Consider the following 26,124-nt stretch of genomic DNA (forward strand, 5'->3'; position numbering starts at 1 on the left):
AATATTGGATTTCTATATGCAAATACTGCTAGCTTGTCTACATGTCTACAAATTTATACCCAGTCAATACATTATATGGGACAGTGAGTTGTCCCTGACAATAAAAAAACCCCTCAAAGATTTGGTTAAAGATGAAACAATAAGAATTCCCCACAGCAGAGTAAAGTTAGGGGACCATTGGATGTAAAATAAATAGTAACATAATATGAAATAATATCTAAAAAATGTTTTTTTTCTTGTCTTGTCAATAAAAAAAGCATTTGACATTTTGTGAGAATTTAATCATTTCAACAATTTGTTTCCGCATTGAAACTCAATCGGGGAACCTTGTTACGCTGGGATTTATTCCCACACGGCGTTTCACTGAGAAACACCGTTTCACTTCCCGTTAGTAATCAGAACAGAGACGAACCACAGAAGCTAATCAATTGTAACGGCTTATACTCAACAAATGTTAATGTAGCACAAATAGTGATCGACAATTATGATTCCGTACACTGTCAACATCAAACTCGCGGCTCGGACGTTGACTGGCACTCTCAATTTGCAGAATAAAACCGCTGTAGATTGGTGAGTAACGTCACAGCACCTCTGCCGTTAGCATCATTTTGTAGCTGCTTCAGTCAAGATGCGCTACTGACAGATGATGTTTACGAAGTGCTAATTACAGTGTATGCGTTTCATTATATTGTTTTCTTTCATTGCTGCCTAGAAGGATGCCAGTGACTGTTGAGGCTGTATTGTTTTTCTCAACAAACCAGAGAAACATGTATTAGGGCATCTTGTGTCATGTGATGTGATGTGATTTGACATTTTGCTGGGCCTAATGCCTCATTTTCCCAGAGTAACACAGCAGAGACTGTGACTGCAGTTTAAGTTTTTACCAGTTTCGACAAGGTCTGCTCAATCACCAAGTTTGTCTCCACCTACATGAAGCTTGCAACCATTGATATTACATTTTATTTAGCAATATTCTTTGCAATAACATCTTCAATGAAAGTCACTTTCAGTGTAGGCTAAATATTCTGGATATGATTTACCTCGTGCAGGTAGACAGCATGTGTAGTAGTAAATAGTGCAGACTTCCCCTGCGTCTACTCTTTATTTTCTTTCTGTTATTATTCTGTTAATTTGGTTTACAGTTACACACTTCAGCCATGAGTTGTATCAGTCTGTTGCACAAGGCATCAATTGAAAGTCTGTGTACAACAAAACTGATATTAGATCATATTGGAGCTTTTCATGTGGAATTTGATGTGGTATTGAGTTGGGGTTTTTGTGCAGTCTGGATGCGATCCAGCCACATGTGCATGCAGAAGTTGTACATATGCTAAAAGATGAAGATAGATATTGACATGGAGCGGCAAGCAAGAAAGTGTAATGCAGACACAGCTTTCAAATTATACTATATCCATAAGACAGGGTATAAACCAGTGTTAGGTCAAATGGGTGCATTCATTGATGTTGTCTCATAAAATGAAATGTTTATATTCACATCTCGAAATTTGCTTGGTCTGGTGCATTACTTGGCTCCCACTTACAAACCATCTCTTTTATTCTGTAGTGGACTGAACTTTCAGTTCCCTCACACTTGCTTCAGCATTCACTTTCCTCTATTTCTGTTATGCTCACCCTCCCATCATTCTCTCTGGCTTTAATTTACTGTAGGGGTTGGCAGGGGCTGATAGCTCAGGGATGTCACTCCAGTATTCTCATCATCGATCCAAAGACGGCCCAGACCATCCAGGTGTTGGAGAGGCACAAAGCTAATGTGGTCAAGGTGGGTTTCCTACGTAAATGTTTTTATAGGCTCATCTGTCTAATTATTTATCTCCATGGTAGGGCTGCAACTAACCATTGTTTTCATTCGATTACACTTTTGGTTATTTTCTCAGTTAAATTATTAGTTGTTTAATCTATAGGGCTGAACAAATAATAGAAATTTTATCAAAATCGCAATATGGCATAATGCAGTTTTCAAATCTCAGGCGGCACAATAATTATTAAAGGTTTTTGTGTTTTAAAATATAATTTTAAATTAAATATTGTCGTGCTGCAGAGATGTCCTGGCCAACACATCATATTCTAGAGATTTAAGAAAACATATTTGTTTAGTACAGATTCCTACAAAAATCATACCATTATTCATTTTAATATGTTTTTCAATGAAAATGAGAATAATGATGTAAAATGATCACCCCCCTAGTATCGCAAATCATATTGCAGTATGTTAAAATAATTGCAATATGATATTCTTTTCAATCGTTCAACCCTACTATAACATCTGGAAAAATGGTGAAAAATGAAAAATCAGTTTTGTTTGTTAATTTTCTATCAATTGACTAATCAGTTAATAGACTAATAACTTCTCTGTAGGCTACAGAATAAAATTTGACATCTGTCAGTAAGTTAAGCTGACGATTTAGTGTACAATATTTTTAGGTTTACGTTAAAGAATGAATATGACAATTTGGTTTGATTAATGTGAAAAGAATATGTTGGATATAGAAGTTTGGTTTTGAGACACTTTTTCCGCTTCTTATTTCCTTTTTTTTTTATTCTCAATCTCAAAAGTGTTGACACAATTGAACTTGACAAAAACAAAAATCTGACAGTCAGCATGTATATGTATGTGAAGTATGGTTTGTAAGCTTTAAATGTCTTCAGTAGACTTACTGTACATATACTATATGTTCTTTATATACATGTCAGTTTCAATGGAGTAGTATTTTATCACCCAGTGTAAATGTTAGCATTGTGTGACCTTGCTCTAAGTTGTTTTTGTCCCTCTCTGCCAGGCTGATTCAGCTCTGCTTCACTGTGTAAGCCAACATTAGCAACAGTGGTGCAAGGTTGCTTCTGTATTGACTGAGAGTCCTATTGTGTGTTTTGTAGAAGGATAATAATGGGCAATAAATTCTACAGTGATTATCAGTGCCTGGGCTCAGTCAGATGCTCCCATTCCTCACTTGGAAGCACACTTTAATCTTGTAAAGCACTGCAGCCACAGCAGTGGGCCATTCCTTACCACCCAGCCTGACACAAGAAAGCTTGCTAAATTAAAAAAAAAGAAGTAGGCAGTGTAAAGAGCATGCCCATTCAAGAACAAAGACACAGACATAATCAATTATTATTATTAATAAACTTGTTCATAGAATAATTTGTCTTTTAAAGGCGAGGAATGTGATTTTAATCTTATACACATCTTTTTTGTGTGTCAGGTAATGTTAAATGACTTGCACACAGACATTCAGCTTATTTTGTAGTTTGCCAAGACATGCTGTTGTTGTGATGTTAGCTATAGCAGCAGGAGAGATATAAGTACTGCTGTCTGGAGTTGTTGCACTGCCTCTGGGACTGTCTCCTCCTCTCTGCATTTTAGCTTTACAGCAGCAACTGTAAGGATATTTTTGTAGCCTTCAACTCAGCTATCATTAGTTACATTACTTGCTGTGTTGTTGTTCGCTTTTATATCCATGGTATCATGGTATTGGATTTCTCTAGACTCGCATACCCCACCTTTAAAGAGGTCCTATTATGCTTCTTGGCTTTTTTTCCCTCGCCTTTATAGAGTTAATATCTTTTTTTATGCATGTAACAGGTTTGCAAAGTGAAAAATCCCAAAGGCATTTTCCTTTTATTCTCTATGACGTCACAGCAAAACGTGCGTCATAATGCTAGCCTAGCGGCTAATCCGACATACCCTCAAAAACACCGGAGGAAAAACACTGTACTACAGCTACAGCAAACAAGAAGTCCGCTAGGGTTGGGCGATGTCAACAAAATTTCCATGGGACGATGTCTACAATGAAACATCGGGATGGACAATGTCATCGGGTGCGCGCACACTCGCGGGGGGGCAGTAGCCGTCTTATGTGCATGTGTTCTTGCACAGACTTCACTCAATAAAAAAAATTGGTAGACTATTAACTTACCTTACAAGTCGCGGTGGAGCTGCAGCAGTGTGTAGTATGACAAAAAATATGGGTTTTTTTTGAAAATGAAACCATGTTCTGATACAACCTCTAAATACGATTTTGAACCTGAAAATGAGCATAATATGACCTCTTTAAATGTAGAGCTTGCATTGGCTGCATTACAATGTTGTGTTTCCTACAGGGTCTGATGTTATTTCTTCTATTTTCTGCATCCTTTTCCATTAAGCTCACATTTATATGGACTAGTTATTCTGTTTTTTTTACTTTCTTCACACATACAAAGTGTAAGTCTTGCAGTGTTTCCATAGCGACTGCCACATACTCAGCCTGTGTTTTGTGTTTGGTAGGTGAAATGGTCCAGGGAAAACTACTACCACAACTTGAGCTCTCCCTACTGTTTGCGGTTGGCTTCAGGAGATGCCTCTGGGAAGATCATAGTGTGGGATGTGGTCAGTGGCACCGCCCATTGTGAAATCCAGGAGCACTCCAAACCTATCCAAGGTAAGAGATCTTCCAGGACCCCCCAACCCCCCACCCCTTCCCCTCCATGTAGGCCTGGATTGATTCTTTGTCCATCAGCTCTGTACAGGAAGAGACCATTACCCTGTCAGCACTGCCAAAGGCAAAGCTTTGATCTGTTGCTCTGTTGTCGGCTATTTGTTTTCATTAAGATGCTCTTACTATCATTCTCTGTCCTCCATCCTGGCAGTGGCGCACATTACGCCTCCATCCTCTTCATTCTCACATTCTCCTCTCTATATTGCTGTCCTTCTCTGCTAGACTTGGAGTGGCTGTGGAATCAGGATGCGTCTCGTGATCTGCTTTTAGCCATCCACCCTCCCAACTACATCGTTCTGTGGAACGGAGACACGGGCACCAAGCTGTGGAAGAAAAGCTATGCTGAGAACATCCTCTCCTTTTCCTTTGATCCCTTTGACCCTTCCAATATGGCGTGTAGGTATACAACGTAGTGTCCAAAAATCTGACTCGGCCTTAGTTTATTCACCGTTTCACTTTTTCACTTTCTCGAAATTCAATACTATGCCTGAATATATCTTAGCACATATCAGACACAGTGCCACCTTTAGGGAGATTTTCCGTTCTTCATTATTTTTGCAAAAAGCAAGGGGAAAAAACGGATACATAAGTGACAGATGCAAAGTTGCAAACACAAGCAAGCAAACGCATCTTCATAGTGTTTTTCTTTCTTGGCAGTGCTGACCAGCGAAGGAATAGTCTTCATCACAGACTTTACCCACTCCAAACCACCAGGTAGCGCTGGCAAAAAGGTCTACATTGCCAGCCCCCATGCAAGCCCCGCCCACACCAAGCCTGCGCCCGCTGCTGCCCCTGCCCCTACTGGCGCCAAGAAGGCCCTCAACAAGGTCAAAGTCCTCATCACCAATGAAAAACCCACGTAAGAGCCACTATATTAGACTTAACTAATTGCAATATGTTGTTACATATTTTAAACCACTTTCAAAATCTGTCAGACTCTTTCCCATAAATCACTCTTAAAAATCTACCTGGTCTGCATTTCAAGTAAAGTCTCTTGCAGTTCTACTCCGGCAATTGGGATTAAAGGGCAATGCTCAGGGTCAACTCAATTGAGTTTTATTCCAACAGAGTTACAAGAGATAATTTTTATTTGTCCTTTTTTCAACACTCAGGACATTTTTAGCAACAAAGTGTATGTATATGCCCTTGGCCTGTAGTGAATCTGCACCTGTCGGCATGAGCTGATTAGTTGTGTCCTTTGCTGCTGGGCAACATATTCAGGCACTGGTGTCTTGTTTGATTAATCAAAGTTTACCGTATATCCCATAAACATGAGTGTGTGCAAAGTAAGAAATACAGTTTGGGGAGCATATTAACACAACAGGATAAGTCAGGCTGCCTGCATTTTCCTCTTTCTGTAACTTGTGCTGCTCTTCTCTTTTATTATACGAGCTACACCAAAGGGATTTGCCAAAATTTATCTTTCTCTAACAGGATGAAATAACCGGCTTAGATATGAGAGAATAATAATGGATTTTGGATCTTGTTTTCATCTTGTGGTTGACTTGCATGGAAAGGTTTGTTTGTTTTGTTCACTTCCAGGATAGAGTTTGGTGACTTTTTTTTCATCATGGTTTGACATTGATGGAATTGGGAGTGTCATATCAATTAAGCTCAGATCTGGTGATAAATCAAGTCAAGTGTCAGAAAATTGAGGGGCCACAAGAATAGGGAAAGATTTGGCAGATTTACTACATTGCTATTTAACACTGAAATACAAAGAAGCAGCAGCTAACCTAATTTATATGGATATTATTAAGTACATTAAGGTATATATTAAGTGACAAACTTAAGCAAAATTGTGTACAGCATTACTTTACAAAAAGTTGTGACGGATCAGGAACCAAAGGCTTGTTTGATGCACTGGCAGCTTCCTGTCTGAGCGGTTGTGACTGTCAAACAGGCTTATTTATAGCAGCAGCACCCCGGCCTCTCTGTCCACCCATCCAACCAGCAGTAATAACAAACACTCTATTAATCTTACTTGTCTTTATTCTCTCTCTCGCCTCCCTTGTCGTGTCCATTTCAGTCTCTGTGTCTTCTATCGGTATGTGACACCCTCTTCCCTCACCTTCCACACAGCGTGTAATTGCTCTTGAAAATGCTGAATTCCTTCAGTGTACCTTTGTCTGTGTGTCAGTTATGGGTGTTTATCATGGTCAGTGTTACAGTATCTCTCCTCTCTGGCTCTGTCTGCCTGTGGTTGATAGATGGTGGATTTAAACAAGGATTTGCTTTCCCAGAGTGTTCAGAAACTTGGTGTATACAGTACTCTATCATGCACATTAGTGTCTCATCAGGCAGCCATTAATCTGGTTGTTAGCCAGCCCAGATTTGGTGCCTTTATCAAGATGACAGAAATTGGCTTCATGCTCACATTCAAACATACCAGTTCACACACGTTTATTGTCAGAATTATAATGTTTATAAATTTAATTTCACAAAAATACTAGAAGAACAATAAATTATTTACTAAGACAGTAAAGTTAAGATTTCAGACAGCTGTGGAGGAGTTGATGCTGTGCAGCCTGTTGCCTGCAGCTCTCCATGTAACCGTTCACTGTAGCTGCTCCTTCCGGATCTGCTGATTTTAAAAAAAAAAAAAAATGCATAAAACAAGTGTGGTCTTGTACAGGCATTTAATGAACGATGCTAACCGTACAAGTCACAAGTACATTGTATATCCTATGACTGCTTCACAATATACCCGAGGTTGAATGCTTTTATTGTGAGGGATCCCTTGCGATGTTGCGTTTGCTTTAGCAGTAACTTAATACAGCTCTCGCATGGTGTAAAGAAAATCAACAGTAGCTAAATAACAATAAAATTAGTATTAATGTATTGTTTCCACTGCGGATGTGAAAGCAATTTCAATCCAGTGCGGTGCGTACTGTGTCTTTAACAATGAAAACAAGTACATATAGAAGTAATTATTGAATGTTAATATATTGATAGGCTGCAGAAAATGTAGTTTGATTAAACGCAAAATCTTAAGTTTTAGTGGCATCTAGTGGTGAGAGTTGCAAATTGCAACCAACGGCTCACGGTGCATTCACGTGCTCCTCGGATGGTCCCATTTCCCGAGTTGTGAAGTTTTTCTTCCGACTTCATTGTGTGTTCATGTGCTCTTAAGTCGTAATGTGGAATCAACATGGATGCTACTGCAAAGATGTGTTGGATTAGCATTATCAGAGCAATTTAATTAATATGGACTACCACTGGCAAATTTTTATTATTTGTCACTTATATATTTGTAGACTGTTCTGTATACCTCTTAATGTCCCATGTACACTTTAATCCTCTGTTTGCAATAAAGATTTAAGGAGGGCCACATAAATGCACCATCAGTCATTGCTTTTACAAGCATGCAGGAGAAGCTACAGTGGCTGACATGCTCTGTTGGCTCATGTGCTAATTAATACGTGTGGGCCTATTCTCTTAAAAACCGCAAAAGATATCTAAAATTCAAGGTCATGACCAACTAAAGTGAAAAAGGTTTACTGTGTTTGATGTTGTAGATATTTGTTTTGTCTGTTTTTAATAGTGTTCAGTTTTATCTTAATTTTTTTGGGTCCCCACTGCCATTTCCATATGCCGCTGGTCTTTTCTTAGCCAAGACTTGGGGAGGGCTCAGTTATTAAACATAAATATTCACACATTGGTGCTCATTTGCAAATCCAAGTCAAAGTCCTGATTTATGCACCACTGCCTGCCAGTATCAAGTTGTGTGAGTTTATTCTGTATTGTCTAGACATCAGAAGCTCAAGCTGAAGTGACTACATAATGTATAAACACTGTATTTGATTGTGATGTCCTTTGGGTCATCTATGTTTATTTAACATGATTAAATAATAGAGAGTTTGAAGCTTCAGTCCTTTGAGGTAGCCTCGCATGCTATCAAACGCACCTTGCACAACTCACATTTTGTTTGTGAGCACACATGTTTGCATATGGCAGTGTATAACTATGTATGATCCACTGACTGCAGTAGGCTGCATGCGTGACAGCAAAGTGAGAAAGATGTGAGAAGCGTGTGATGTTTTGGAAATTGGACAGCTGGATATTTTGGGAGGGTTTGGGGTTACAGGACGACTTCTTCTGTTTCCTTTTTCTCTTTGAAGATCTGTTGTTGTTGTTTTTTTTTACTTCTAAGACACAGAAGTATCTTTAACTGTTTCTTTCTGATGTTTTGCCTTTGGTGGCTCAGATATTTCAGCCTCTATCTCTGCTTCGCCTGACTTCAGGAAGCTGGCAACAGTGTAACAGCCACAGCTAAAGGTTCTCCCATTGAGTCGACTTTGTCTGTTCCGTTTTCCCCAAGATGATAATGATCTCCATTGTGTTATAAAGTTTGTCTCGCCTTTATTTGATACCCTGGTGACCTAGAGGAATGAAGCTGTAGGAATGACTGCTAAGTATTTGTGACTGCTATGTTGCCACACAGATTAGATCAAACCTGGCTGCTGTTGTGGATAATAGTACATGTAATTAATTTAAACACATGTGAGATAAGTTACAGCGGAAAAACTTAGCATTTTTAGGACTCTCAAAATAATGGAAAGGAATTTTGTCTGATGCTGCCAATGCCTGTTTAATTCATCAGCCTCCCGTCATTAGACCAAATTCACTTTTAAGTTCTCTCTCATTTGCTTGTGGCTCAAAGATACTACAGCAGTAATAACTAATTTATTCAGCCTTCTGTATGGGTAGATATGAATAAAGATCAAGTTGATCTTAGGAATGAGTCAGTTTTTATTAAACTTGTTTTAAGACTTTCTCATCCATCATCACGATGTTGTACATAATATTTGCATCTTTCAAATGCATGCGTTTTTACAGCAGTCTCATAAGATCATTGGTGATGTGACTGCAGGATAAGACTGGAAACACATCTTGTTATCTTACATTGAAATGTAAGAATAAGTTAATTTATCAATAAATACATAGGTGTGTTTTAGGCTTTTTTTTAAAGCTTACCTTTTTTCAGAGCACTCTCCATATTTTTCAAGAAAGTAACCTGACTGAAAAAATTTCCATTTCCTATTTTGTGTGCATTCCCCTCCTGTCTCTGCTTTGTGGCAATGCAGTGCGGAGGCGGTGACGTTGAACGACTGTCTGCAGCTGTCCTACCTGCCATCCAAGAGGAACCATATGTTGCTGCTTTATCCCAGAGAGATCCTCATCCTGGACCTGGAGCTCAGCCAGACAGTGGGTGTTGTAGCCATCGAGCGCTCCGGGGTGCCCTTCATTCAGGTGAGGCACTGCATACATGTACTGCAAATTCTGTGAAATAAGGATCTCAGTAAAGGTTGACGGCATCAAAAGTTTGTGGAATTTGCAAAGATTAAAAGAGTTAACTTAGTTTTGGGTGGAAATTAGGTGCTTAGTTTGCTCTAAGCCATTTTGTCTAATGGGTTGGAATGTGTTGGGAGAGACATTCCTGTTGTGCATTTGGAAGTTGCATGCAAAGACAACTTGCAGAATGTTCGCACTGGTCTAGGTGAAAGGATGGATGTGCTGTCTCACTCTAACACGCTTCCTACATCTCTTATTTTCCCTCCCCTCGTCTGAAACCTGGTACACAGTTTCTAATTTTGTTGCATTACTCGAAGGGCTTCACCAAAATCTGTCTTTTTATGGATGATTCTTCCAGGAAGCCAATTCCCTCTGCCATGAATGATAAAGTTCTCTACTTTTCTTGCTTTCTGTCAGTGCTCACCTCATCAAGGTCTGATGACTGCACAGCAGGGCCGTGCAGTCTTAGCTACAGCTAAAAAAATCTCACTAGCACTACATATCGTCTGACTTCTTGTTCCTTTCGAAAGTCACATTCAGCAGCATCAGGTGACCTTTAGGTGCCAATTCCCTTCTTTTGGAGTGGATTTCTAATTGGAAATTGATGAATGCTGTGGGGGTATAAGATAGTGGATTTGTCATGGCTGCAGAGCCAGTAATGGAACAGAAACTGTCTGTTAATGCCACACTTTTCACTTTGCTCTCACTCTGTTTCTGTCTGTAAAGGAATAACCATCGTGGTGGCTTGTCATTTCACAGAGTAAATCTCATGGTTTGTGGTAGTTCTACTCAACTGGAGCCATAATATGCCCATTTTTGAATGTATAACCTCAAATATCTTGCCTGTATCCACATGAAAGGACCAGTTTACTGTCCTTTAGCTTTTCACTATAGTTAATTGATATTTTCTGTGTGCGTGAAATTGTGTTCTGTTTTATATTTTATTGTACTTCCATTAATCATACTTTTTGTGGGTTGTCAGTGATCTTGTTTTAAGACACGTATTCATGGTTAAACAGTACAAAGCTGGAGAACAAGCCTTTGTAGTCAAGGAGTAAGTGCTAAAGTCACAGAGCAGGAGTAGAGGGGTATTATTCAGCCACCCAGGCTCTGTCCGGCCAACGCCTCCCCTCTCTAAGTGTTATTAAGTGCTTGTCACGCAGCCAATTTGCATGACTGATGACACAACTTCAGCAAAAGTCCAAGCTGGAGTGTAGAAGCTCCAGGAGCCAAGGAAAAACAGTGAATTATAGACCCACGCACATCTTATACTACACACTGACCAATCTGGCATATACACGGTGTACACAGTGTTGGTACATCTAATGCAATCCAATACACAATCTATCAACGTAGAGTTGAAATGTTCAGTTTCAACAAGGTGTTGATGCACCTGAATGGCCATTTTAAAAGGCTGCAGATTGTGCTGTTATTGATTTATATTGCACTATATTGGAAAGTGTATGTAATATTTTCTTTACCTGCACTGGCATAAATGGGTTTAGAATCAGCAGTTAATTCAATGACAATTAGTTAGTTGAAACCCTTATTCCTTGTATCTGTTATGAGAAGTTAACTTCTATAGTTACTCTTTATAAGACACAAAACACTGTATTTTTCAGACTGACATAAGGGCTTTTGTTTTGCATTTGTATACTAAATTAAACTAAATTACACACATACATATTGGTGAATATGTAAAATTTCTCGTCCTGTGGAACAGATGGATTGTTGCAGTACTAAGAGCAAACTTAAGTACCACGTGTTCAACACTATGTCTTCAAAAGATCCCAAATGTGATCCTTAACACACACCCATCATCACCTGTTTCCCTGACTCTTTGTGTTCAGGTGATTCCCTGCGCTCAGCGGGATGCCCTCTACTGTCTCCATGAGAACGGGTGTATCACCCTCCGAGTGTGTCGCTCCACTACCACTGCAGAGGAAGCAGCAGGTATGAAACCTCTTCGCAGAGATGTACACACACGTGCTGAACATGCTCGTCTCATACACAAACCACTCTCACTCCCGTGCTGTCCACCAGTCATCATGTATTCAGCCGAACTGCACTGCAGTCGGAGCCTGTAGCATTTTTTATGCTCCAGTGGGCATTTACCCTCTTACAGTCTCATTTATCTTTGGCTTAGTGTTAGGCCAATGGCTGTCCATTGTCTCACTGAATCTCTCTCTCCCTCACTTATTCTTCTTGCAATCTCTTCCACGCTGCTCATTCTTCTTTTTTCCTGGCATTTCCGTTTCAGTCTCTCACACTAATTTCCTGTCTTCGGTTCGTATCTTCTAAAATCTTGCCTTCTATCTCTCTATTCTGCTCCTCTTCTTTCCTCTTACACTTACTCAAAAATTGTCTTAAGCTGTCTTTCAGTTGAATTTTATCCTACTCTTATCTACTTCCCTTCCCCTTTCTGTCTCTATTCCCTTTATTATTTACATCTACTCAATGTTTTCTCCCACATATTCTCCTTTTTCCTCCTTGTTTTTGTCCCGTTCCATTAACGCGGAATTGATTTGCTGATTTCATCTTATTTGTTATCTCCCCTCTTCTTTCTTTTCCACTCTCCCATCGTCTCTTTGGCTCTTTACCCTTTATTTTTCCATCCCTCAGACCCCGAGCAGAGTGTCCACGAGCTGGTGTACGACCTGCGTTCTCAGTGTGATGCCATCCGAGTCACCAAGACAGTCAGGCCTTATCGCATGGTTATCTGCCCCGTCAACGAAAACAACGCTGCGCTAATGGTCAGCGACGGCAGAGCCATGCTGTGGGAGCTCAAAGCCCACACAGGCAGGACTGCTGCCAATCCCAGGTATACACTCACAGATAATTCTGCAGAGATATATATACAGTGTTTTAAGTGGTGGCTGAAATGGCAGGGAGAGGTAATGGTAAAAAATTTGAATACTTTATAAGGTGACGTAAACTGACTTTAAACTACATAATCCTCTGACCTAAATTTAGTCGTCTTAGGCACTAGTGCAGGTATGGGGTGCACAGTTTAGCTATCGTTGATAAGCCCTGCTTCCCTTTGATGGAGCACTCCCTTGCTGCTGTCGAGGAGACAGTTTTGTATTTCTCTCTTAAGTTGGCTTCCTGTGTGAGGCAGAGAGAGGTTTGTCAGCCTGTGAGCAAACCCAAACCAGAATTTATTTTGAGCAGACGTGAAGAGAGCTCAGCCGCATTGAATTAAAGTGAAATGGCATGTTTTTGCTTTTTGCGACTTAGTGATAAATTGTCTTATTATAGGCTCAGGCTTTCTATTTAAGGACTATTCAGATCATGGCATTTGTCTTTCATACCATACTAAATTGATAATCCGATGCTTTCTTGTGCTCAAAGTTCCAATTTGAAAGCCAAAACAAATCCTAAAAAGATGGTTTGGTTTTCACTGACATGAATTATTATTCCTGTTACTTTCTCTCCCTGAAGCTGTGTCACGGTGTGCTGAGCACAGACATAAATTAAGATGAGTTATTCAGTGTGGGATATTTCACTCTGCTGTACCTGTTTGGTTCACATCAAAGTTTCCAGCAGTCATAAAAATATTTTTTTCTAGGAATAATCTGTTTATTTATTGAGCGGCATCTAATCAATACAAGGATCAGTATACATGTCATCCTCTAGGAATGCTGCTGTCTCTCTCTGGTGTAGTCAGTTATTAAAAAGCGGATTACATTCATCATCCACACAAGCAATCTTCATTTATCACTCCCCATTCACTTGGTTTCAATAACTCATGTGTGCACTGCTTTCACACTGTATTTAATTAATATTCTCTCCCCTCTCTGTGTCAGTTCGTGTCTTTCACCGCTGTACTCCCCCGTGTCATTTTGTGGAGCTCCACTGGGCCCAAACCAGAAGAGGATCCAGGATCTCTCTCTCAACAGCATGATCGGTACGATTGTACACATCACTATTAACACCAAAGCGAGCACCAGACATGTTGGTGTCAACATTTTCTAAGGCCTAATGTCACATATATTGCTTCTTGTTGCAGCAACAGCTTTCTCCCGATAAAAAGAAAGCCAAATGTGAAAATGAATGAATGCTTTATGTGAGTGTGTGTGTGTGTTTATACGGTATATGTGAGGCCTTCGCGTATCTTTTATTGTACCTCAGTTAGTTGTGTGGGCCTCAGGGCAAGCCTTCACTTTCTGCTTTAATGTATGACTGCTGGTTTCTCCTCTGAGCACTACACAGGCCAGTGTTATTCCGTTATTCCCCAGTCTGAGCGGCTCTGCTCAAAGAGTCCCATGGGTGCTTGGCCCCTCCTCTCTTTCTCTTTTGTCTCTTTACCATCTCATCCATTTGCTTATAGTGTCTTTCCTATCTTTCTCTCTCTCTAGTCTTCTCTACTCAACCCCTCTCTCTCCATCCTCCCTGTTGATTTAGAACAGAACTGCCTATCAAAAGATGAATGTTGCTATAAAGTAGTAATGAGATGCAGAATTTTTTTGTACATTTGTCAGTTGTGTTCACCATGAGTCAAACTGCCAGTGAGCAGAAGGCCTTGGGTAGCTGGAGCAGTAGTACTCCTGCTGGCATAAGAGGGCAGGATTTTGCTTTCTGTTCACGCACACACGCACGCACACACACACACACACACACACACACACACACACACACACACACACACACACACACACACAGATTGGATCCAGCTACTGCTTGGAGCAATAGCTCTGTCTGACAGTAAAGCTCTTGTTATGAGGGAATGTCACTGGCCTGCAGGTTGCTAAAATTCTGTTAAAAGCTAGCTTGTTGTTAAAATCTGATGCTGATTGGCTGACAGAAGAAGGGCATCTGAAGGGCAAAGACAAACTGACCATTGCTATAGGCAAGAGCTGCCTAGAAAGCAATACTTGCCTTCATTGCATATTTTCAATTGCTAAACATGGCAATCATGTTTTTTTATTGATTTATTGGTTTGTTTGAAAGTATGTCTTCATCTCATTGTATTATATCTTCAAGCTGCACTGGTGCTCATTTTTAGAACCATTGCATTTCCAATGCAAATAAGCCTATTATGGTGCATGAAATGAAAACCAAATGGATTTCTCAACCAGTACCAATTATAACTTCAAGGTTGTTGCACCCTTAGAGGATGTCCTATAGCTCTGCAGCAATTACACAAAAGGAGATGATTGACCATTTAGAAAGTATAAACTGTAGTCATTAACACTGTGATTGTGAAAGGCCTTCCCATCTAAATGCTTCCCTAAAATTAAAGTGTGTTTAGGTCACTGAAAATATTGAAGGACCCGGGGCTTATAATTATGGGGACTGCCTGATATTCGAAATCTAATGAAATCAGCAAAATAGATTTAACTGGATGAAGGTTAGACATACAGCTGTGTAAAACATGGGTCTGTGGCTTAATTGTCTCAACTCACCACTAAATTCGATCACTAAAACTGCCCAACTTGATTACTGAGGCTGCAGCTTAATGAAACAAACAATACAGGCTATTTTCTGCTGGCTTCAGCTGTAGTGAAATTGTGTGAGCGTTTCTACTCAGTCAAAGAATAGCTTTGGATTAGATCAGTAAGGTCGATCTGCTCTGTAGCAAATAGGTATCCAGAATGCGGTATATTATCGCAGTTTTGAAGTAATTTGGTGCCATATAGCATAGTAAGAGTGTCTGTGGACCCCACCACACTGCACAGCGAGCCACTAACAGCAGCTTTATGGTCTGACCAAACTAGCTGCTGAGTGCAAGTCAACAACATTGCCAAGCAAACTGATTTTTGTAGTTTGACCGTTGTTGCTGTTCAATAATTGATGTTGTGGTGGTGGGTAGCTTCAGTTAGTAGCTTTTTTTGTGTTTTAAGTGCCTCATTTGTTTGTGTTTAATTTTGTCTGATGTTGTATTGTAATGCTCCAGGTATGCCAGATCTGAAAACTGTGTGATTGTGCTCTGTAGAAATAATGTAATTCCTAATGCACATTATTGCAAACAAGTAAACCTCATACTGGCACAGTCAAATAAACTCTTGCCAGCAGTTTTAATGAAATTTCCGTAAGGATTATTGCTTCAGAGTAGCTGTCTAAATCCTATCCAGACCTTCCACCCTAAACATTTACAGACTGAAACTGCTCTCTCCATAAAAATTATACAAAATACTGTAGAACACACACTCAAGTACAAAAAGTTATAGGGAGCTGTATGCAACATTCACTGCCATCAAATGTTTCACTAAAGCACCAGCATATCGGACTAAAACAAAAAAGTGCTATGGCGCACCAGACACAATTGAGTCATTTTGCCTTTATGGTGTTTTTGTAAAACCCACTTCATTCAAAGTGGACAAAAAGTATTAAAAAACTCCTCAAAGCCATCATTGTTAGTCTCTCTGTTCCGATCACCAACTCAGGTTTAGTCGAAATAAACCCTTAATTTACCGAAATATTCTGACTCTACGCTTCAGCGTGCAGCTGCTAAACAGGCTGCAATGGCTGCAACTTAATCCTTGTGGACAAATGCGACCATCAAAGTAGCATACATCCACTAAAAGTACAACAAGACAACATTATGGAAAAGATCCCCGTAGAGATAGACCTTTTTGTTAAACCTTGACATCATTTTTGTTTAACCCAAAACAGCTGTTTCTTACTAGCCATCAGACTCCGTTGAATAAAATTGCTGATCATCATAAAGCACACTTCATTCACACTGGCTATCTCAATGTACGCCTCAATATTATATTGGAAACAGTTATATCAACACATGCAATATTAAAGGACTTATTGAACATTCCTCATTAGAGCTTCAATCACATAAATTGTTTCTATATAATTTTATAAAAGTTGTAATATTGATTTATTGCTGATTGTATCCCCTGAGACAGAATGTAGGAAAAGCTCAGTCACCTCACTCTTCTTCCTCATATTACAAAAATATGCAACAGAAAGGAGGACATTTAATGGACACTTCTCGCGTTAAGTAGCAATACTAAGCATACTATATTTACTGTGTTTCATATTTTTTAAATTGCTCCATTACTAAACTAACCAAAGTTTTGTTTTATTTTGTTTTGTCTCCAGGCCAGACCTTGATAGCTGGTGAGGCTCCTCCTCCATCATCAAACCAGCAAGAGGTCCAGTTAAAATTCCTGCTGACTGGCCTGCTGTCTGGTCTGCCGCTGCCACCATTTGCCATCCGCATGTGTCCACCTCTTACTACCAAAAACATCAACCACTACCAACCGCTGCTGGCTATAGGTAAGTAAAATCCACCATTGAAATACATTCACGCTCACAATTCTACAAAATACTACCACTGGCAGAGTTGGGGTTCTATTCCCATGAATGAAAGATCTTCTCCACTTAATACTGCAAATTCTGTTCTGTGTAAAGGGGCTGTGATCCGTCTCACAGAGAAAGTACTGAGTATTGTGCACCGTTTTTCAACAAACCGTAACATTCTAAGAGCATTCCCTTGACAACTAAGCCTATACTCGCATGTGGAACGTCAGTGCGCACGACTTTCTTTGATGTCAGTGTAGGTTACCAAGGTGTCCTTTTCTTGCTCCTCTCTCCCGTCTGCGAACAGCCTCTCCTCTTCGTGCACAATTTGAATCAGAACATGCGCAGGAGGAAGCGACAGGTGTTGGGCTGAAAAGTAATCATCTGCCGAAAACTCTTTGACCTCCGCAAGAGCTCGCGCAGCATGTTATAGCTGTAACGTCCTGTATCTATACATCTACAGCTGCTTTTGTCTCAAACATCATGTCATAATGTGCAAATAAGTAGCAATGTTATGTCTTTGTGAAACGTTAATGTTTCTTGCAACAGAATAATCACAGTTGAAGTGTTTGCAGTTTATCAGGCCTGACAAAACGTTATTATAGGCAATAAAATTAGCCTATTGTTGCCGATGACATTTGTGTTTGGTAGGCCTATGTTCAAAATCCTTGTTTATATCTAGAAAACAGACTGTAGTCTTTGCTTGCTCTGTGCCAACCAACCCAGTCCTTTTATAACCATTTGAAATGTGGAGTTTTGTAGTATTGCTCTTTCCAAAAAGTATAACTAAATCAGTCCTTATTACCAGTTGACATACGTTTAAATAGCCAATACACCCCAATAGCCTATGCAGTTTTTCACTTGCCAAAAAAATTGTTCCACCTCCTGCTGACTGGAAGGTTCTCAAAATGATTTGATTTCATGTATGTCACGTGACATGCGCGGTGACCTAGAGCGCTCACACAGCAACTCCCCTATAGAGACGCCGTAAAAACAGTCAAATTTTATTTGGATCACCTTTAACTTAAGAAAAAGAAAAATATGAACACAAACTGCAAGTGTTGGGCACTTCCGATCCATATAATGTTACAGCATTTGCTGTCGCACTTCTACCGTTAAAAGCCGCCAGGTCCCTGCCGCCGTGTATCACTTGCCTACTGGTTGGCAGGCAGCGCAAAATAACGTCTTTTTTGCCCTCCAAGGGAGCGTTTTCCTTGGAATGTGACATCACGTGAAAACTATGAATATGAGTTATGGCTAAATGTAGCTCACCCAGTACTTTTAACCTGTTGAAATACATTTAAAGGGCAAATACACCCAGTAACAAGTTGTTTTCCACTTGCCAAAAAGTGATTGCAGTCTCGACCTTGAGACTTAAATAAGAAAAAGTAGGTAACAAAAGTCTGTCTGGTCAGTGTGGAACCGCAAATGGTTTTCTGAACATTCTAAAGACTGAAACCAACCTCGGCCAACTTTAGAATGTTAGTGTTAGTTGGTCGCTGTCTGAGCAGCATGCAAGCAGCTTTAAAGGTGTTTTCACACGGGAAGCGACCCTTGACCCTGGGGAGTTGCTCTGCGCTTCTCATGTGAACAGACAGAGACCAGCGCTCTGCGAGTAAATGGCAGGCGCTGTGTGCTTAGTAACCATGGCAACGGCTTCTGTGCGCTACACCGCTGCAGCCTATTTAGCTTAAGTTAAAATTATACATAACTTTACCAGATACATTCAGTTTTGTGGGGATGCTCTGCCATGCAAAATCCCTCCTATTGATGTCCTGATAACTATTTAGTAAACAATAATAGATTCTGGAAACTCACAAACAGCAAGGATCATTCAAACAAAAAGTTCAAGACTATTCAACTCTGGCGTGTGCATGAGACCAGCACAACCGTGACAGTTTCATAGGAACACGCCTGCTTGTCGCTAGGGTAAGCGAGTCGGTCTGGGCGTCCCGCCGTGGCTCGGGGGTCCCGTGGAGAATAAATGAGCAGAGTTAGAAATGAAAGGGGCTTGCCGTTACGGAGATCTGAAATGAATGTCTATGGGAGTGTTATTTGATTTCCAAGTAATAGTGCCACCTAGAGGCTGATTGACGCCAAATTTCACACAACCCCTCGGGAGTGCGTGCCAGATAAGGTCCCAGAGTTTGGTGTAGATCGGACATTGCAAACGTAAGATCGGACATGAAATCCTGTTTTTAGTGTTTGCACAAAAATGTGTTGGCTTATAATTTGGCCGTTTTGTGGCGGATCAAAATTCCCTCTACAAACTTTCTTTGGCTTGGTCCAGAGATGGTCTGTGCCAAGGTTCGTGCCGATAGGACTTGCGGCCTCAGAGGAGTTAATTAAAATAGGTTTTCCAGTTTTCGCGATTTTGCGAAATGAAAACGTCATCACGCAGATGGTCCTATACCATCGGAATCGACAGCATCCCCCAAACACATAGACATAATGTTTATGAATGTGTGATGTAGTGGGCTGTAGTTATGAGGCCCACTTTGGTTGAAAATCCCATTGAAATGAATGGGATTGTCTGATGGTATTTGAGCTTCGATTATAGCGCCACCTTTTGGTCGAATCGCACCAAAATTTTCAGGTGTGATCAGAGCCCCATGGGGAACAGTTGACCCAAATTTGGTATCAATCAGAGTTGTGGTTGTGGAGATATAAAATGCATGTAAGTCAATGGGATTTGTTTTACGTCTTTAATCTGCAGTAAGAGCGCCATCTATGGGCATATTTGAGTGAACTTTGGTGCCTGTAGTAAGGGGACCATGCTGAACAATTGGGCTGTGGTTCCTCTACAAACTTTTATCAGCTTGGTCCAGAGATTATCCGTGCCAAGTTTGGTGTTGATCGGACTTGTGGCTTCGGAGGAGTTAATTAAAATAGGTTTTTCAGACTTAGCGATGTAGCGAAAAAAAAAGTCTAGGCGGAAATGGTCATGGCCTATACCACAAGATTCAGGTGGATCCCCCGAACACGTCGATGTAAGGTTTTTGATATCCGCCTTCGTGAGCAGGAGTTCCAAGCCCAAACGCGTTGACCTTGCTTATAGTGCCACCTAGAGGTAGAAGTGTGCGGATTTTTGCGCCTGCGGTGACCTGGACCTACCCTATGAATTTCGTGTCTGTAGCACTTACCGTCTAGGCCGCAGTATCAGTTTTCTTCACGGAAGAATAATAATAAAAACCAGAATGATTCCAATAAGGTTCACAGCTCCGCTGGTACCGGGAACTGCGATGCCTTGCATTTGGGTTTCCCAGCCCCATTCGGGCTTGGACCCCTAATTAACTGCTTGTGTTTTGTGGCTTTGTAGCCTTTGGGTTTTTTACTAAAGTAGGCTTTAGTGTGTTGCTAACATTGGCATGGCAGCACACTATTGTACAATCCTTTAATATTAGCATGCATATGACTTTCTATATTTACATACTTTAGGTGATTGGAATAAAGCTGATAAAAATTGCATAAAAAATTTGGGATTTTGCATTTTTAATTCATTCATTCATTTACTTTTGTTCATCACTGTGCAAAGCCATCAGGATTCAGATAGTATACACTATAACGCTCCATGCCGTCTTTTTTGAAATTGGAATCCGCCTTGGTTACCATGGAAACCATCAGTGCATCTGTCAAACCTGATCTTTTGTGAAGACGTCCATTAACCTGCAGAAGTCAATTAAAACTTCATTCAGACATAAACGGTAAGAAAAACAAGCTTTCTTCAGCTGATTCATTTGTAGATGTATAGTTTAGAAGAGTATTATATGATCAAAGCCAACAAACTTTGTTTGGCTGCTATATTTTGACTGGCACAACTAGACTTCGTTTGTTTACTGGGAGTTTATTTGTTATTAATTTTACACAAGGGGTATGTAGTGAAAGAAACTGATTCATTTCAACTGAGAGTTTGTTAACATTATGTATTTTGTAAATTGTTAACTGGTCCTGTTGTGAAGTTGAGTCCTATCCTCCTTTGCATAAGGAAAGACTGACTAGAATATAAGTTAACCACACTAATATTGTTTTATTGTTGGCATTAATATCTTTTTTAGGTAAAGTTGCAGTTATTTAAAAATCTGAAGCACCGAAAGCTACAATGTTGGTTGTTATTTTTCACAGTTGCAAGTGTCTACGTAGATTTACACTTTCTCTCTTGTTGCTACTTAGTAGTGATTGTTTTGTTTGTTTGTTTTGAAGATCAAGAAAGAATTTGCACACTCCAGATATGTTTATTTGTGTGTGGGAGCTAAGCCTTATCATAATTACTGTTATTATAGCAGTTTTGGTTTTTTTTTATCCGACTTACACTCTGTATTTGATTATGTCAGAGTTGATTCACGGATGGTTGAAGCAAAGAGTAACACCAGCAGAAAAATTTGTTTATCAACCGAGGTAAGTTACCTTAAATTCAAAGCCACTTGCAGTATGTGTGGAATTTGAAAATGTAAGTTAATTGTTTGGCACACCTCATTGATAGTAGTAATTTCTATATTGGTTGCTTGGAATCATCTGGAGCAATCCAATCAACAGCAAGATGTAAACAGTATGTCACTACAGCAACGTTTTTTTTTCTTCAGTTTTAGGGGCCGTGATGTATTTAACTTAACTGCCAATCATTTGTGGCACATGGAGAAATATCTTTGTTTCAAAAATATTAGTAGTTTAGTTTACAGAGAGGTCAAAATACCTGAGTTGTAGTTGTAGTTAGTCTGGCAGGCTGAATTCGAAGCAAAAAAAATCTACTACTTTCAGCTTCCCGGCTAGTTCTTCACACAAGCTACTACTGGTATCTAAACTACAGATCCCCATCTGCTCACATTATAGCAGCATCCTTCAAATGATTATAAAGTTACTATTTGCAGGATTTCAAAATTGAGCTCAAAGTGCAGCTGAGCTCCAATCTGATGAATGATTTAGATAATAATGTGTTTCATTATATAGAAAATAACAGACTTGACAAAAGAACCCCCACTCCATTTTTTGCTTCTGCATGTCCAATTTGTGCTTGTATCAGGACACCTCTTCCCGTGTAATTAGGGCACATTTACCAATTAATATCCTCTTTTCCTCTCCATTTGCTTTTTTTCATAGAAAAAGACCAGCACAAACCTAGATAGACCTCATCATGATGATGATGAAGAGAGTATTAATGGAGGACAGCTGGATCAACATTAGCCTACCCACACTGTAGAAAAGCCACACCACTGTAACCAGTGTGGGATGAGTTTCAGACTACCTATACTATTGAAGATTCATCAGCATATCCACACTGGAGAAAAGCCTTTATGTCTATGACCAATATGGGAAAAGTTCCTGTCACTTACAGGACTTAGAGAGGCATCAGAGTATCCACGATGGAGAAAAGCCATACTTCTGTGACCAGTGTGGGAAGAGTTTCCGATTCACTTTGTCATTCAAAATTCCTCAGTGTAATGTTATCCACATCGGAGAAAAGCCTTATGTCTGTGAACAATGTGGGAAGAGTTTCCGTTGCTTAGGGGACTTGGAGATGCTTCAGTACATCCACACTGGAGAAAAGCCATACTTCTGTGACAAATGTGGGAAGAGTTTTAGGCAGTCATGCTATTTGAAGGTTTATCAGGGTATTCACACTAGAGAAATGCATCATCATCTACACAATTTGAAATGTATGATCAAATTGGCTATTTAAAAATTATTTGGATTATAAAGGTTGTCACACAACTGTCCCAATAATATTCCTATGCATGCAACTTAAGTGTCAAATTGTATTATTTTACTTCCACTGTCAAAGCTACAGCATCAAACACAAAGACACATGCATACACCCATGCACACAGCTCCCTGAAGAACAAGGCCTTCCCTTAATATAGCAATGCTTGAGTAAGCTAAAACTCTAGTATTGTAAGCCAGCGTGCTAAATATATATCTATATATATATATATAATTCAATTCAATTCAAATTAGCTTTATTGTCATGAATGTATAACAACAATATTGCCAAAGCATCATACAAACTACATAAGAACAATCAACCCTATACATTTCCATAAACAAGTAATTAAAGCATAATTAAAATGTATGTGTGTTTGTGTGTGTATGTCAAAAATGAGAAATTAAATTTTATATATATTCAGCTAATTACATGGCAGCAAAGCATTTACATAGACTTGGTCAAGACAACTTGCTGAAGTCCAAACTGAGCATCAGAATGGGGAAGAAACGAGATTTAAGTGACTTTGAAGGTCACATGGTTGTTGGTGCCAGATGGGCATTATTATTTCACGCACAACCATCTCTAGGGTTTATAGAGAATGGTCCAAAAAAGAGAAAATATCCAGTGAGCAGCAGTTGTGTGGATGAAAATTTCTTGTTGATATCAGAGGAGAATGGGCAAACTGGTTCGAGATGACAGAAAGGCAACAGTAACTCAAATAACCACTTGTTACAGCCAAGGCATGCAGAATACCATCTCTGAACGCACAACACGTTGAACCTTGAAGCAGGTGGGCTACAGCAGCAGAAGACCTCACCAGGTGCCACTGCTGTTGGCTAACAACAGGAGACTGAGGCAACAATTCGCACAGGCTGACCATAACTGGACAACAAAAAAACGTTGCCTGCTCTGATTAGTCTCTATTTCAGCTACGACATTCAGATGGTAGGTCATAATTTGGTGTAAACAACGTGAAAGCATGGATCCATCCTGCCTTGTATCAATGATTCAGCCTAGTGGTGGTGGTGAAATTGTTATTCAGTATGAAAGCCAATATTTTGCATAGAGATGTTTTTGGGTGGTATCTGTACTCATTTACTGTATCGTGCATCTCAGTGACAACAGATTTGGGTGTTGAGAAAAAAATACTTGTCTGATTGGATTTATGAAATGTTGCTGACCAGTAATGAGAGCACAAAACACCCAGTGAGGAAGAAGTGCTTTGGAGGGCACAGGGCTGAATGATTATGCAGCTACAGCTACACATTTTAATCGCCTACATGCCCTTTATCAGTATGCGTTTGTGGTAGGGGTCTGAAAAATAAGACATAATAAGCACTGGAAACGAATTGCAGCAGAGCAAGACCTCAAACATTGGTTTATCACAGAACAGGAAATTAATAGCTACTGATATGAAGGCAAGCATTAAGTCACTCAGGTCTTTACCTCAGAACAGCAACACATTTATGAGATATACTCATCCATATGCACTCCCTAAGGCACCTGTCAGCGTCAATGGAAGAATCTCCAGGTCAGGTTTGTTGTAATTTAAATTTAGCTTTAAATGTTATCTTTTATTTTACTGTTTGTAGTCCAATTAATGTAAGCTATTAAGGTTGCAGAAAGTTACAAGGTTACAAAGTGTTCTTAAACTTGCTAACACTTTTGTTGAATCCTTGCAGATTCTCATCTTTGAGTTTAAAAATGCTCTGATTTCTCAAATGAAGTGTACACATCAGTATGGTCATTGCTGTGAATTCTTCTCTTTGAGGCTGAAAGTGAGTAAGTAGCAGTACATTGAATCTAACTGTTATGGTCTCAGCAAATTATGCAAAAAGCATAGACTTAATCTAAAATATCAGCCTCTGTTATTACTCCCCAGAGACAGCTGCTAGGCGAGAAAGTGAGAGGCAGTGAACATTTTTTATTATATAATAAAGTATAGTTTAAAGATTTATTTGTTTTAGATCAACATAGCAATTTTTTTCAAATGCTGTTCCCTTGTCTTCCCCACAGTAATGATACATAACATTATGAGTCTCAATTTATATGGGAGCAGAATCATGTATCGATGTGACTCTGTTGTTTGTCTGGCTGTTTTTGCTTTATGTGAGTGTTTGTCTGTGTGCGCACATACTCATGCCTGGGCACCAAGTTCCATTTAAGGCCCAGGTGAATTGTTGTTCACTCCCCAAAGCAGCAAACCTTCAGTTTAGTTGTCAAGCTGAAAAATAGGCTATGCTCAGTCCCCTGACGTAGCCCACATAAATTAATCATATCTCAAAGATACATTGCCTCCCTCAGACCCTCAGACAAGCAGATGAATAATAACACCTTCACCCAACACAACGAGAGATGTTTTCACTGGGTCACTTTGATATGTGCATCACATCCACAGTGGTGGGACACAGGGATCTCTTAAGTTCACTACACATTATTACTTAATGACTGCCAGGCTAAAGTTCTAAAAGGCCTAAAGGGATGATCACTGCTGTTGTCCATCTGTTATTTACAGGTTTGCCTCAGGTGTGTTTTGTTAAAAGTAACAGGGCATCTCTACCTAAAAAACACAATTCTCTAAAAGAAGCCATTTCAAAAACACTTTTCAGTCAGAGACCTGTCTATTTTTTTTTTTCTTCTCCAATCAGTCTGTGAATTTTGGAGCGGGTGCAGTAGGAGCCCATCACGCCACATATGGTGTGGGCTTTACTCGGCACAGCTGGTTCCCAGTGGCACTTTGAATCTAAAACTAGAGCAGGGCGATTGAGTTTTCTATGCACATCATTTGTCAGGTCCCTATAGTCAGCTTGCAGAGTCAAGTAGTTAAACAGTCTCTTGCTGCATTATTGAAATCTGCCTTTTGTTCTTCTTCCTGTGTGCTGGCTTGTGAATAGTAAGTTCGGGGTGCTGGATAATTACATTGGGGATTTATATTTCTGTTAAAAGGTGGGGGCGATGTCCAGGCAATTTAAAAGCTGACATATGTTTAAGTATCTTGAAGCTTGTGTGTGTGTGTGTGTGTGTGTGTGTGTAGCCAATTTCTTATATTAGCACAATTTGGAATAATACATATGCTATTGCAGAAAGGTAGAAGTTACAATAACATTAGAAATTACCATATTTGAAATCTGATACTGTCATGCTTTATGAATTGAAAACATTCCTGGGTTACAGTTGCAATTGTCTCTTCCTCAGTAATGATGCCAATGCTGGTACAGTGACAGGTGTTCTGGCAGGTGTTGGCATCTGTCACTTCTCCTGTTTACCAAGAGCCAGAGAATGCACCTGATCACTAAATCCGGAGCGACCCATGGATGAGTGCTTGGCAGATCTGTCTGCATTAGGTTTCTCCCTAACGTGTAGCTGAGTTAAAAGGGG

At 39.8% G+C, this 26,124-nt stretch overlaps 1 protein-coding gene and 1 long non-coding RNA gene across 2 annotated transcripts in view; both read left to right on the forward strand.

The window, feature by feature from the left end:
* Positions 1–367: 367 nt before the first annotated feature.
* The window catches only part of wdr11 (WD repeat domain 11), a 59,664-nt gene continuing 33,907 nt past the window's right edge, over positions 368–26,124 (forward strand). Inside the window, exons 1-10 of the mRNA XM_038737231.1 lie at positions 368–570; positions 1,669–1,780; positions 4,286–4,439; positions 4,719–4,892; positions 5,154–5,355; positions 9,584–9,749; positions 11,642–11,744; positions 12,414–12,612; positions 13,598–13,698; positions 16,848–17,024. Coding sequence (XP_038593159.1) covers positions 485–570; positions 1,669–1,780; positions 4,286–4,439; positions 4,719–4,892; positions 5,154–5,355; positions 9,584–9,749; positions 11,642–11,744; positions 12,414–12,612; positions 13,598–13,698; positions 16,848–17,024 — 1,474 coding nt within the window. The 5' untranslated portion in view covers positions 368–484. The remainder of the gene's footprint in view (positions 571–1,668; positions 1,781–4,285; positions 4,440–4,718; positions 4,893–5,153; positions 5,356–9,583; positions 9,750–11,641; positions 11,745–12,413; positions 12,613–13,597; positions 13,699–16,847; positions 17,025–26,124) is intronic.
* Positions 17,033–22,998, forward strand: LOC119917116. Its single transcript, XR_005447225.1, has 3 exons — positions 17,033–20,752; positions 21,380–21,443; positions 22,143–22,998. It is a non-coding gene; the product is annotated as an uncharacterized LOC119917116 (long non-coding RNA).

Source organism: Micropterus salmoides, unplaced genomic scaffold, assembly GCF_014851395.1.
Source record: "Micropterus salmoides isolate LMB-PRFRI ecotype aquatic unplaced genomic scaffold, ASM1485139v1 Ms_hic_scaffold_22, whole genome shotgun sequence".
NCBI classification, from domain to species: Eukaryota; Metazoa; Chordata; class Actinopteri; order Centrarchiformes; family Centrarchidae; genus Micropterus; species Micropterus salmoides.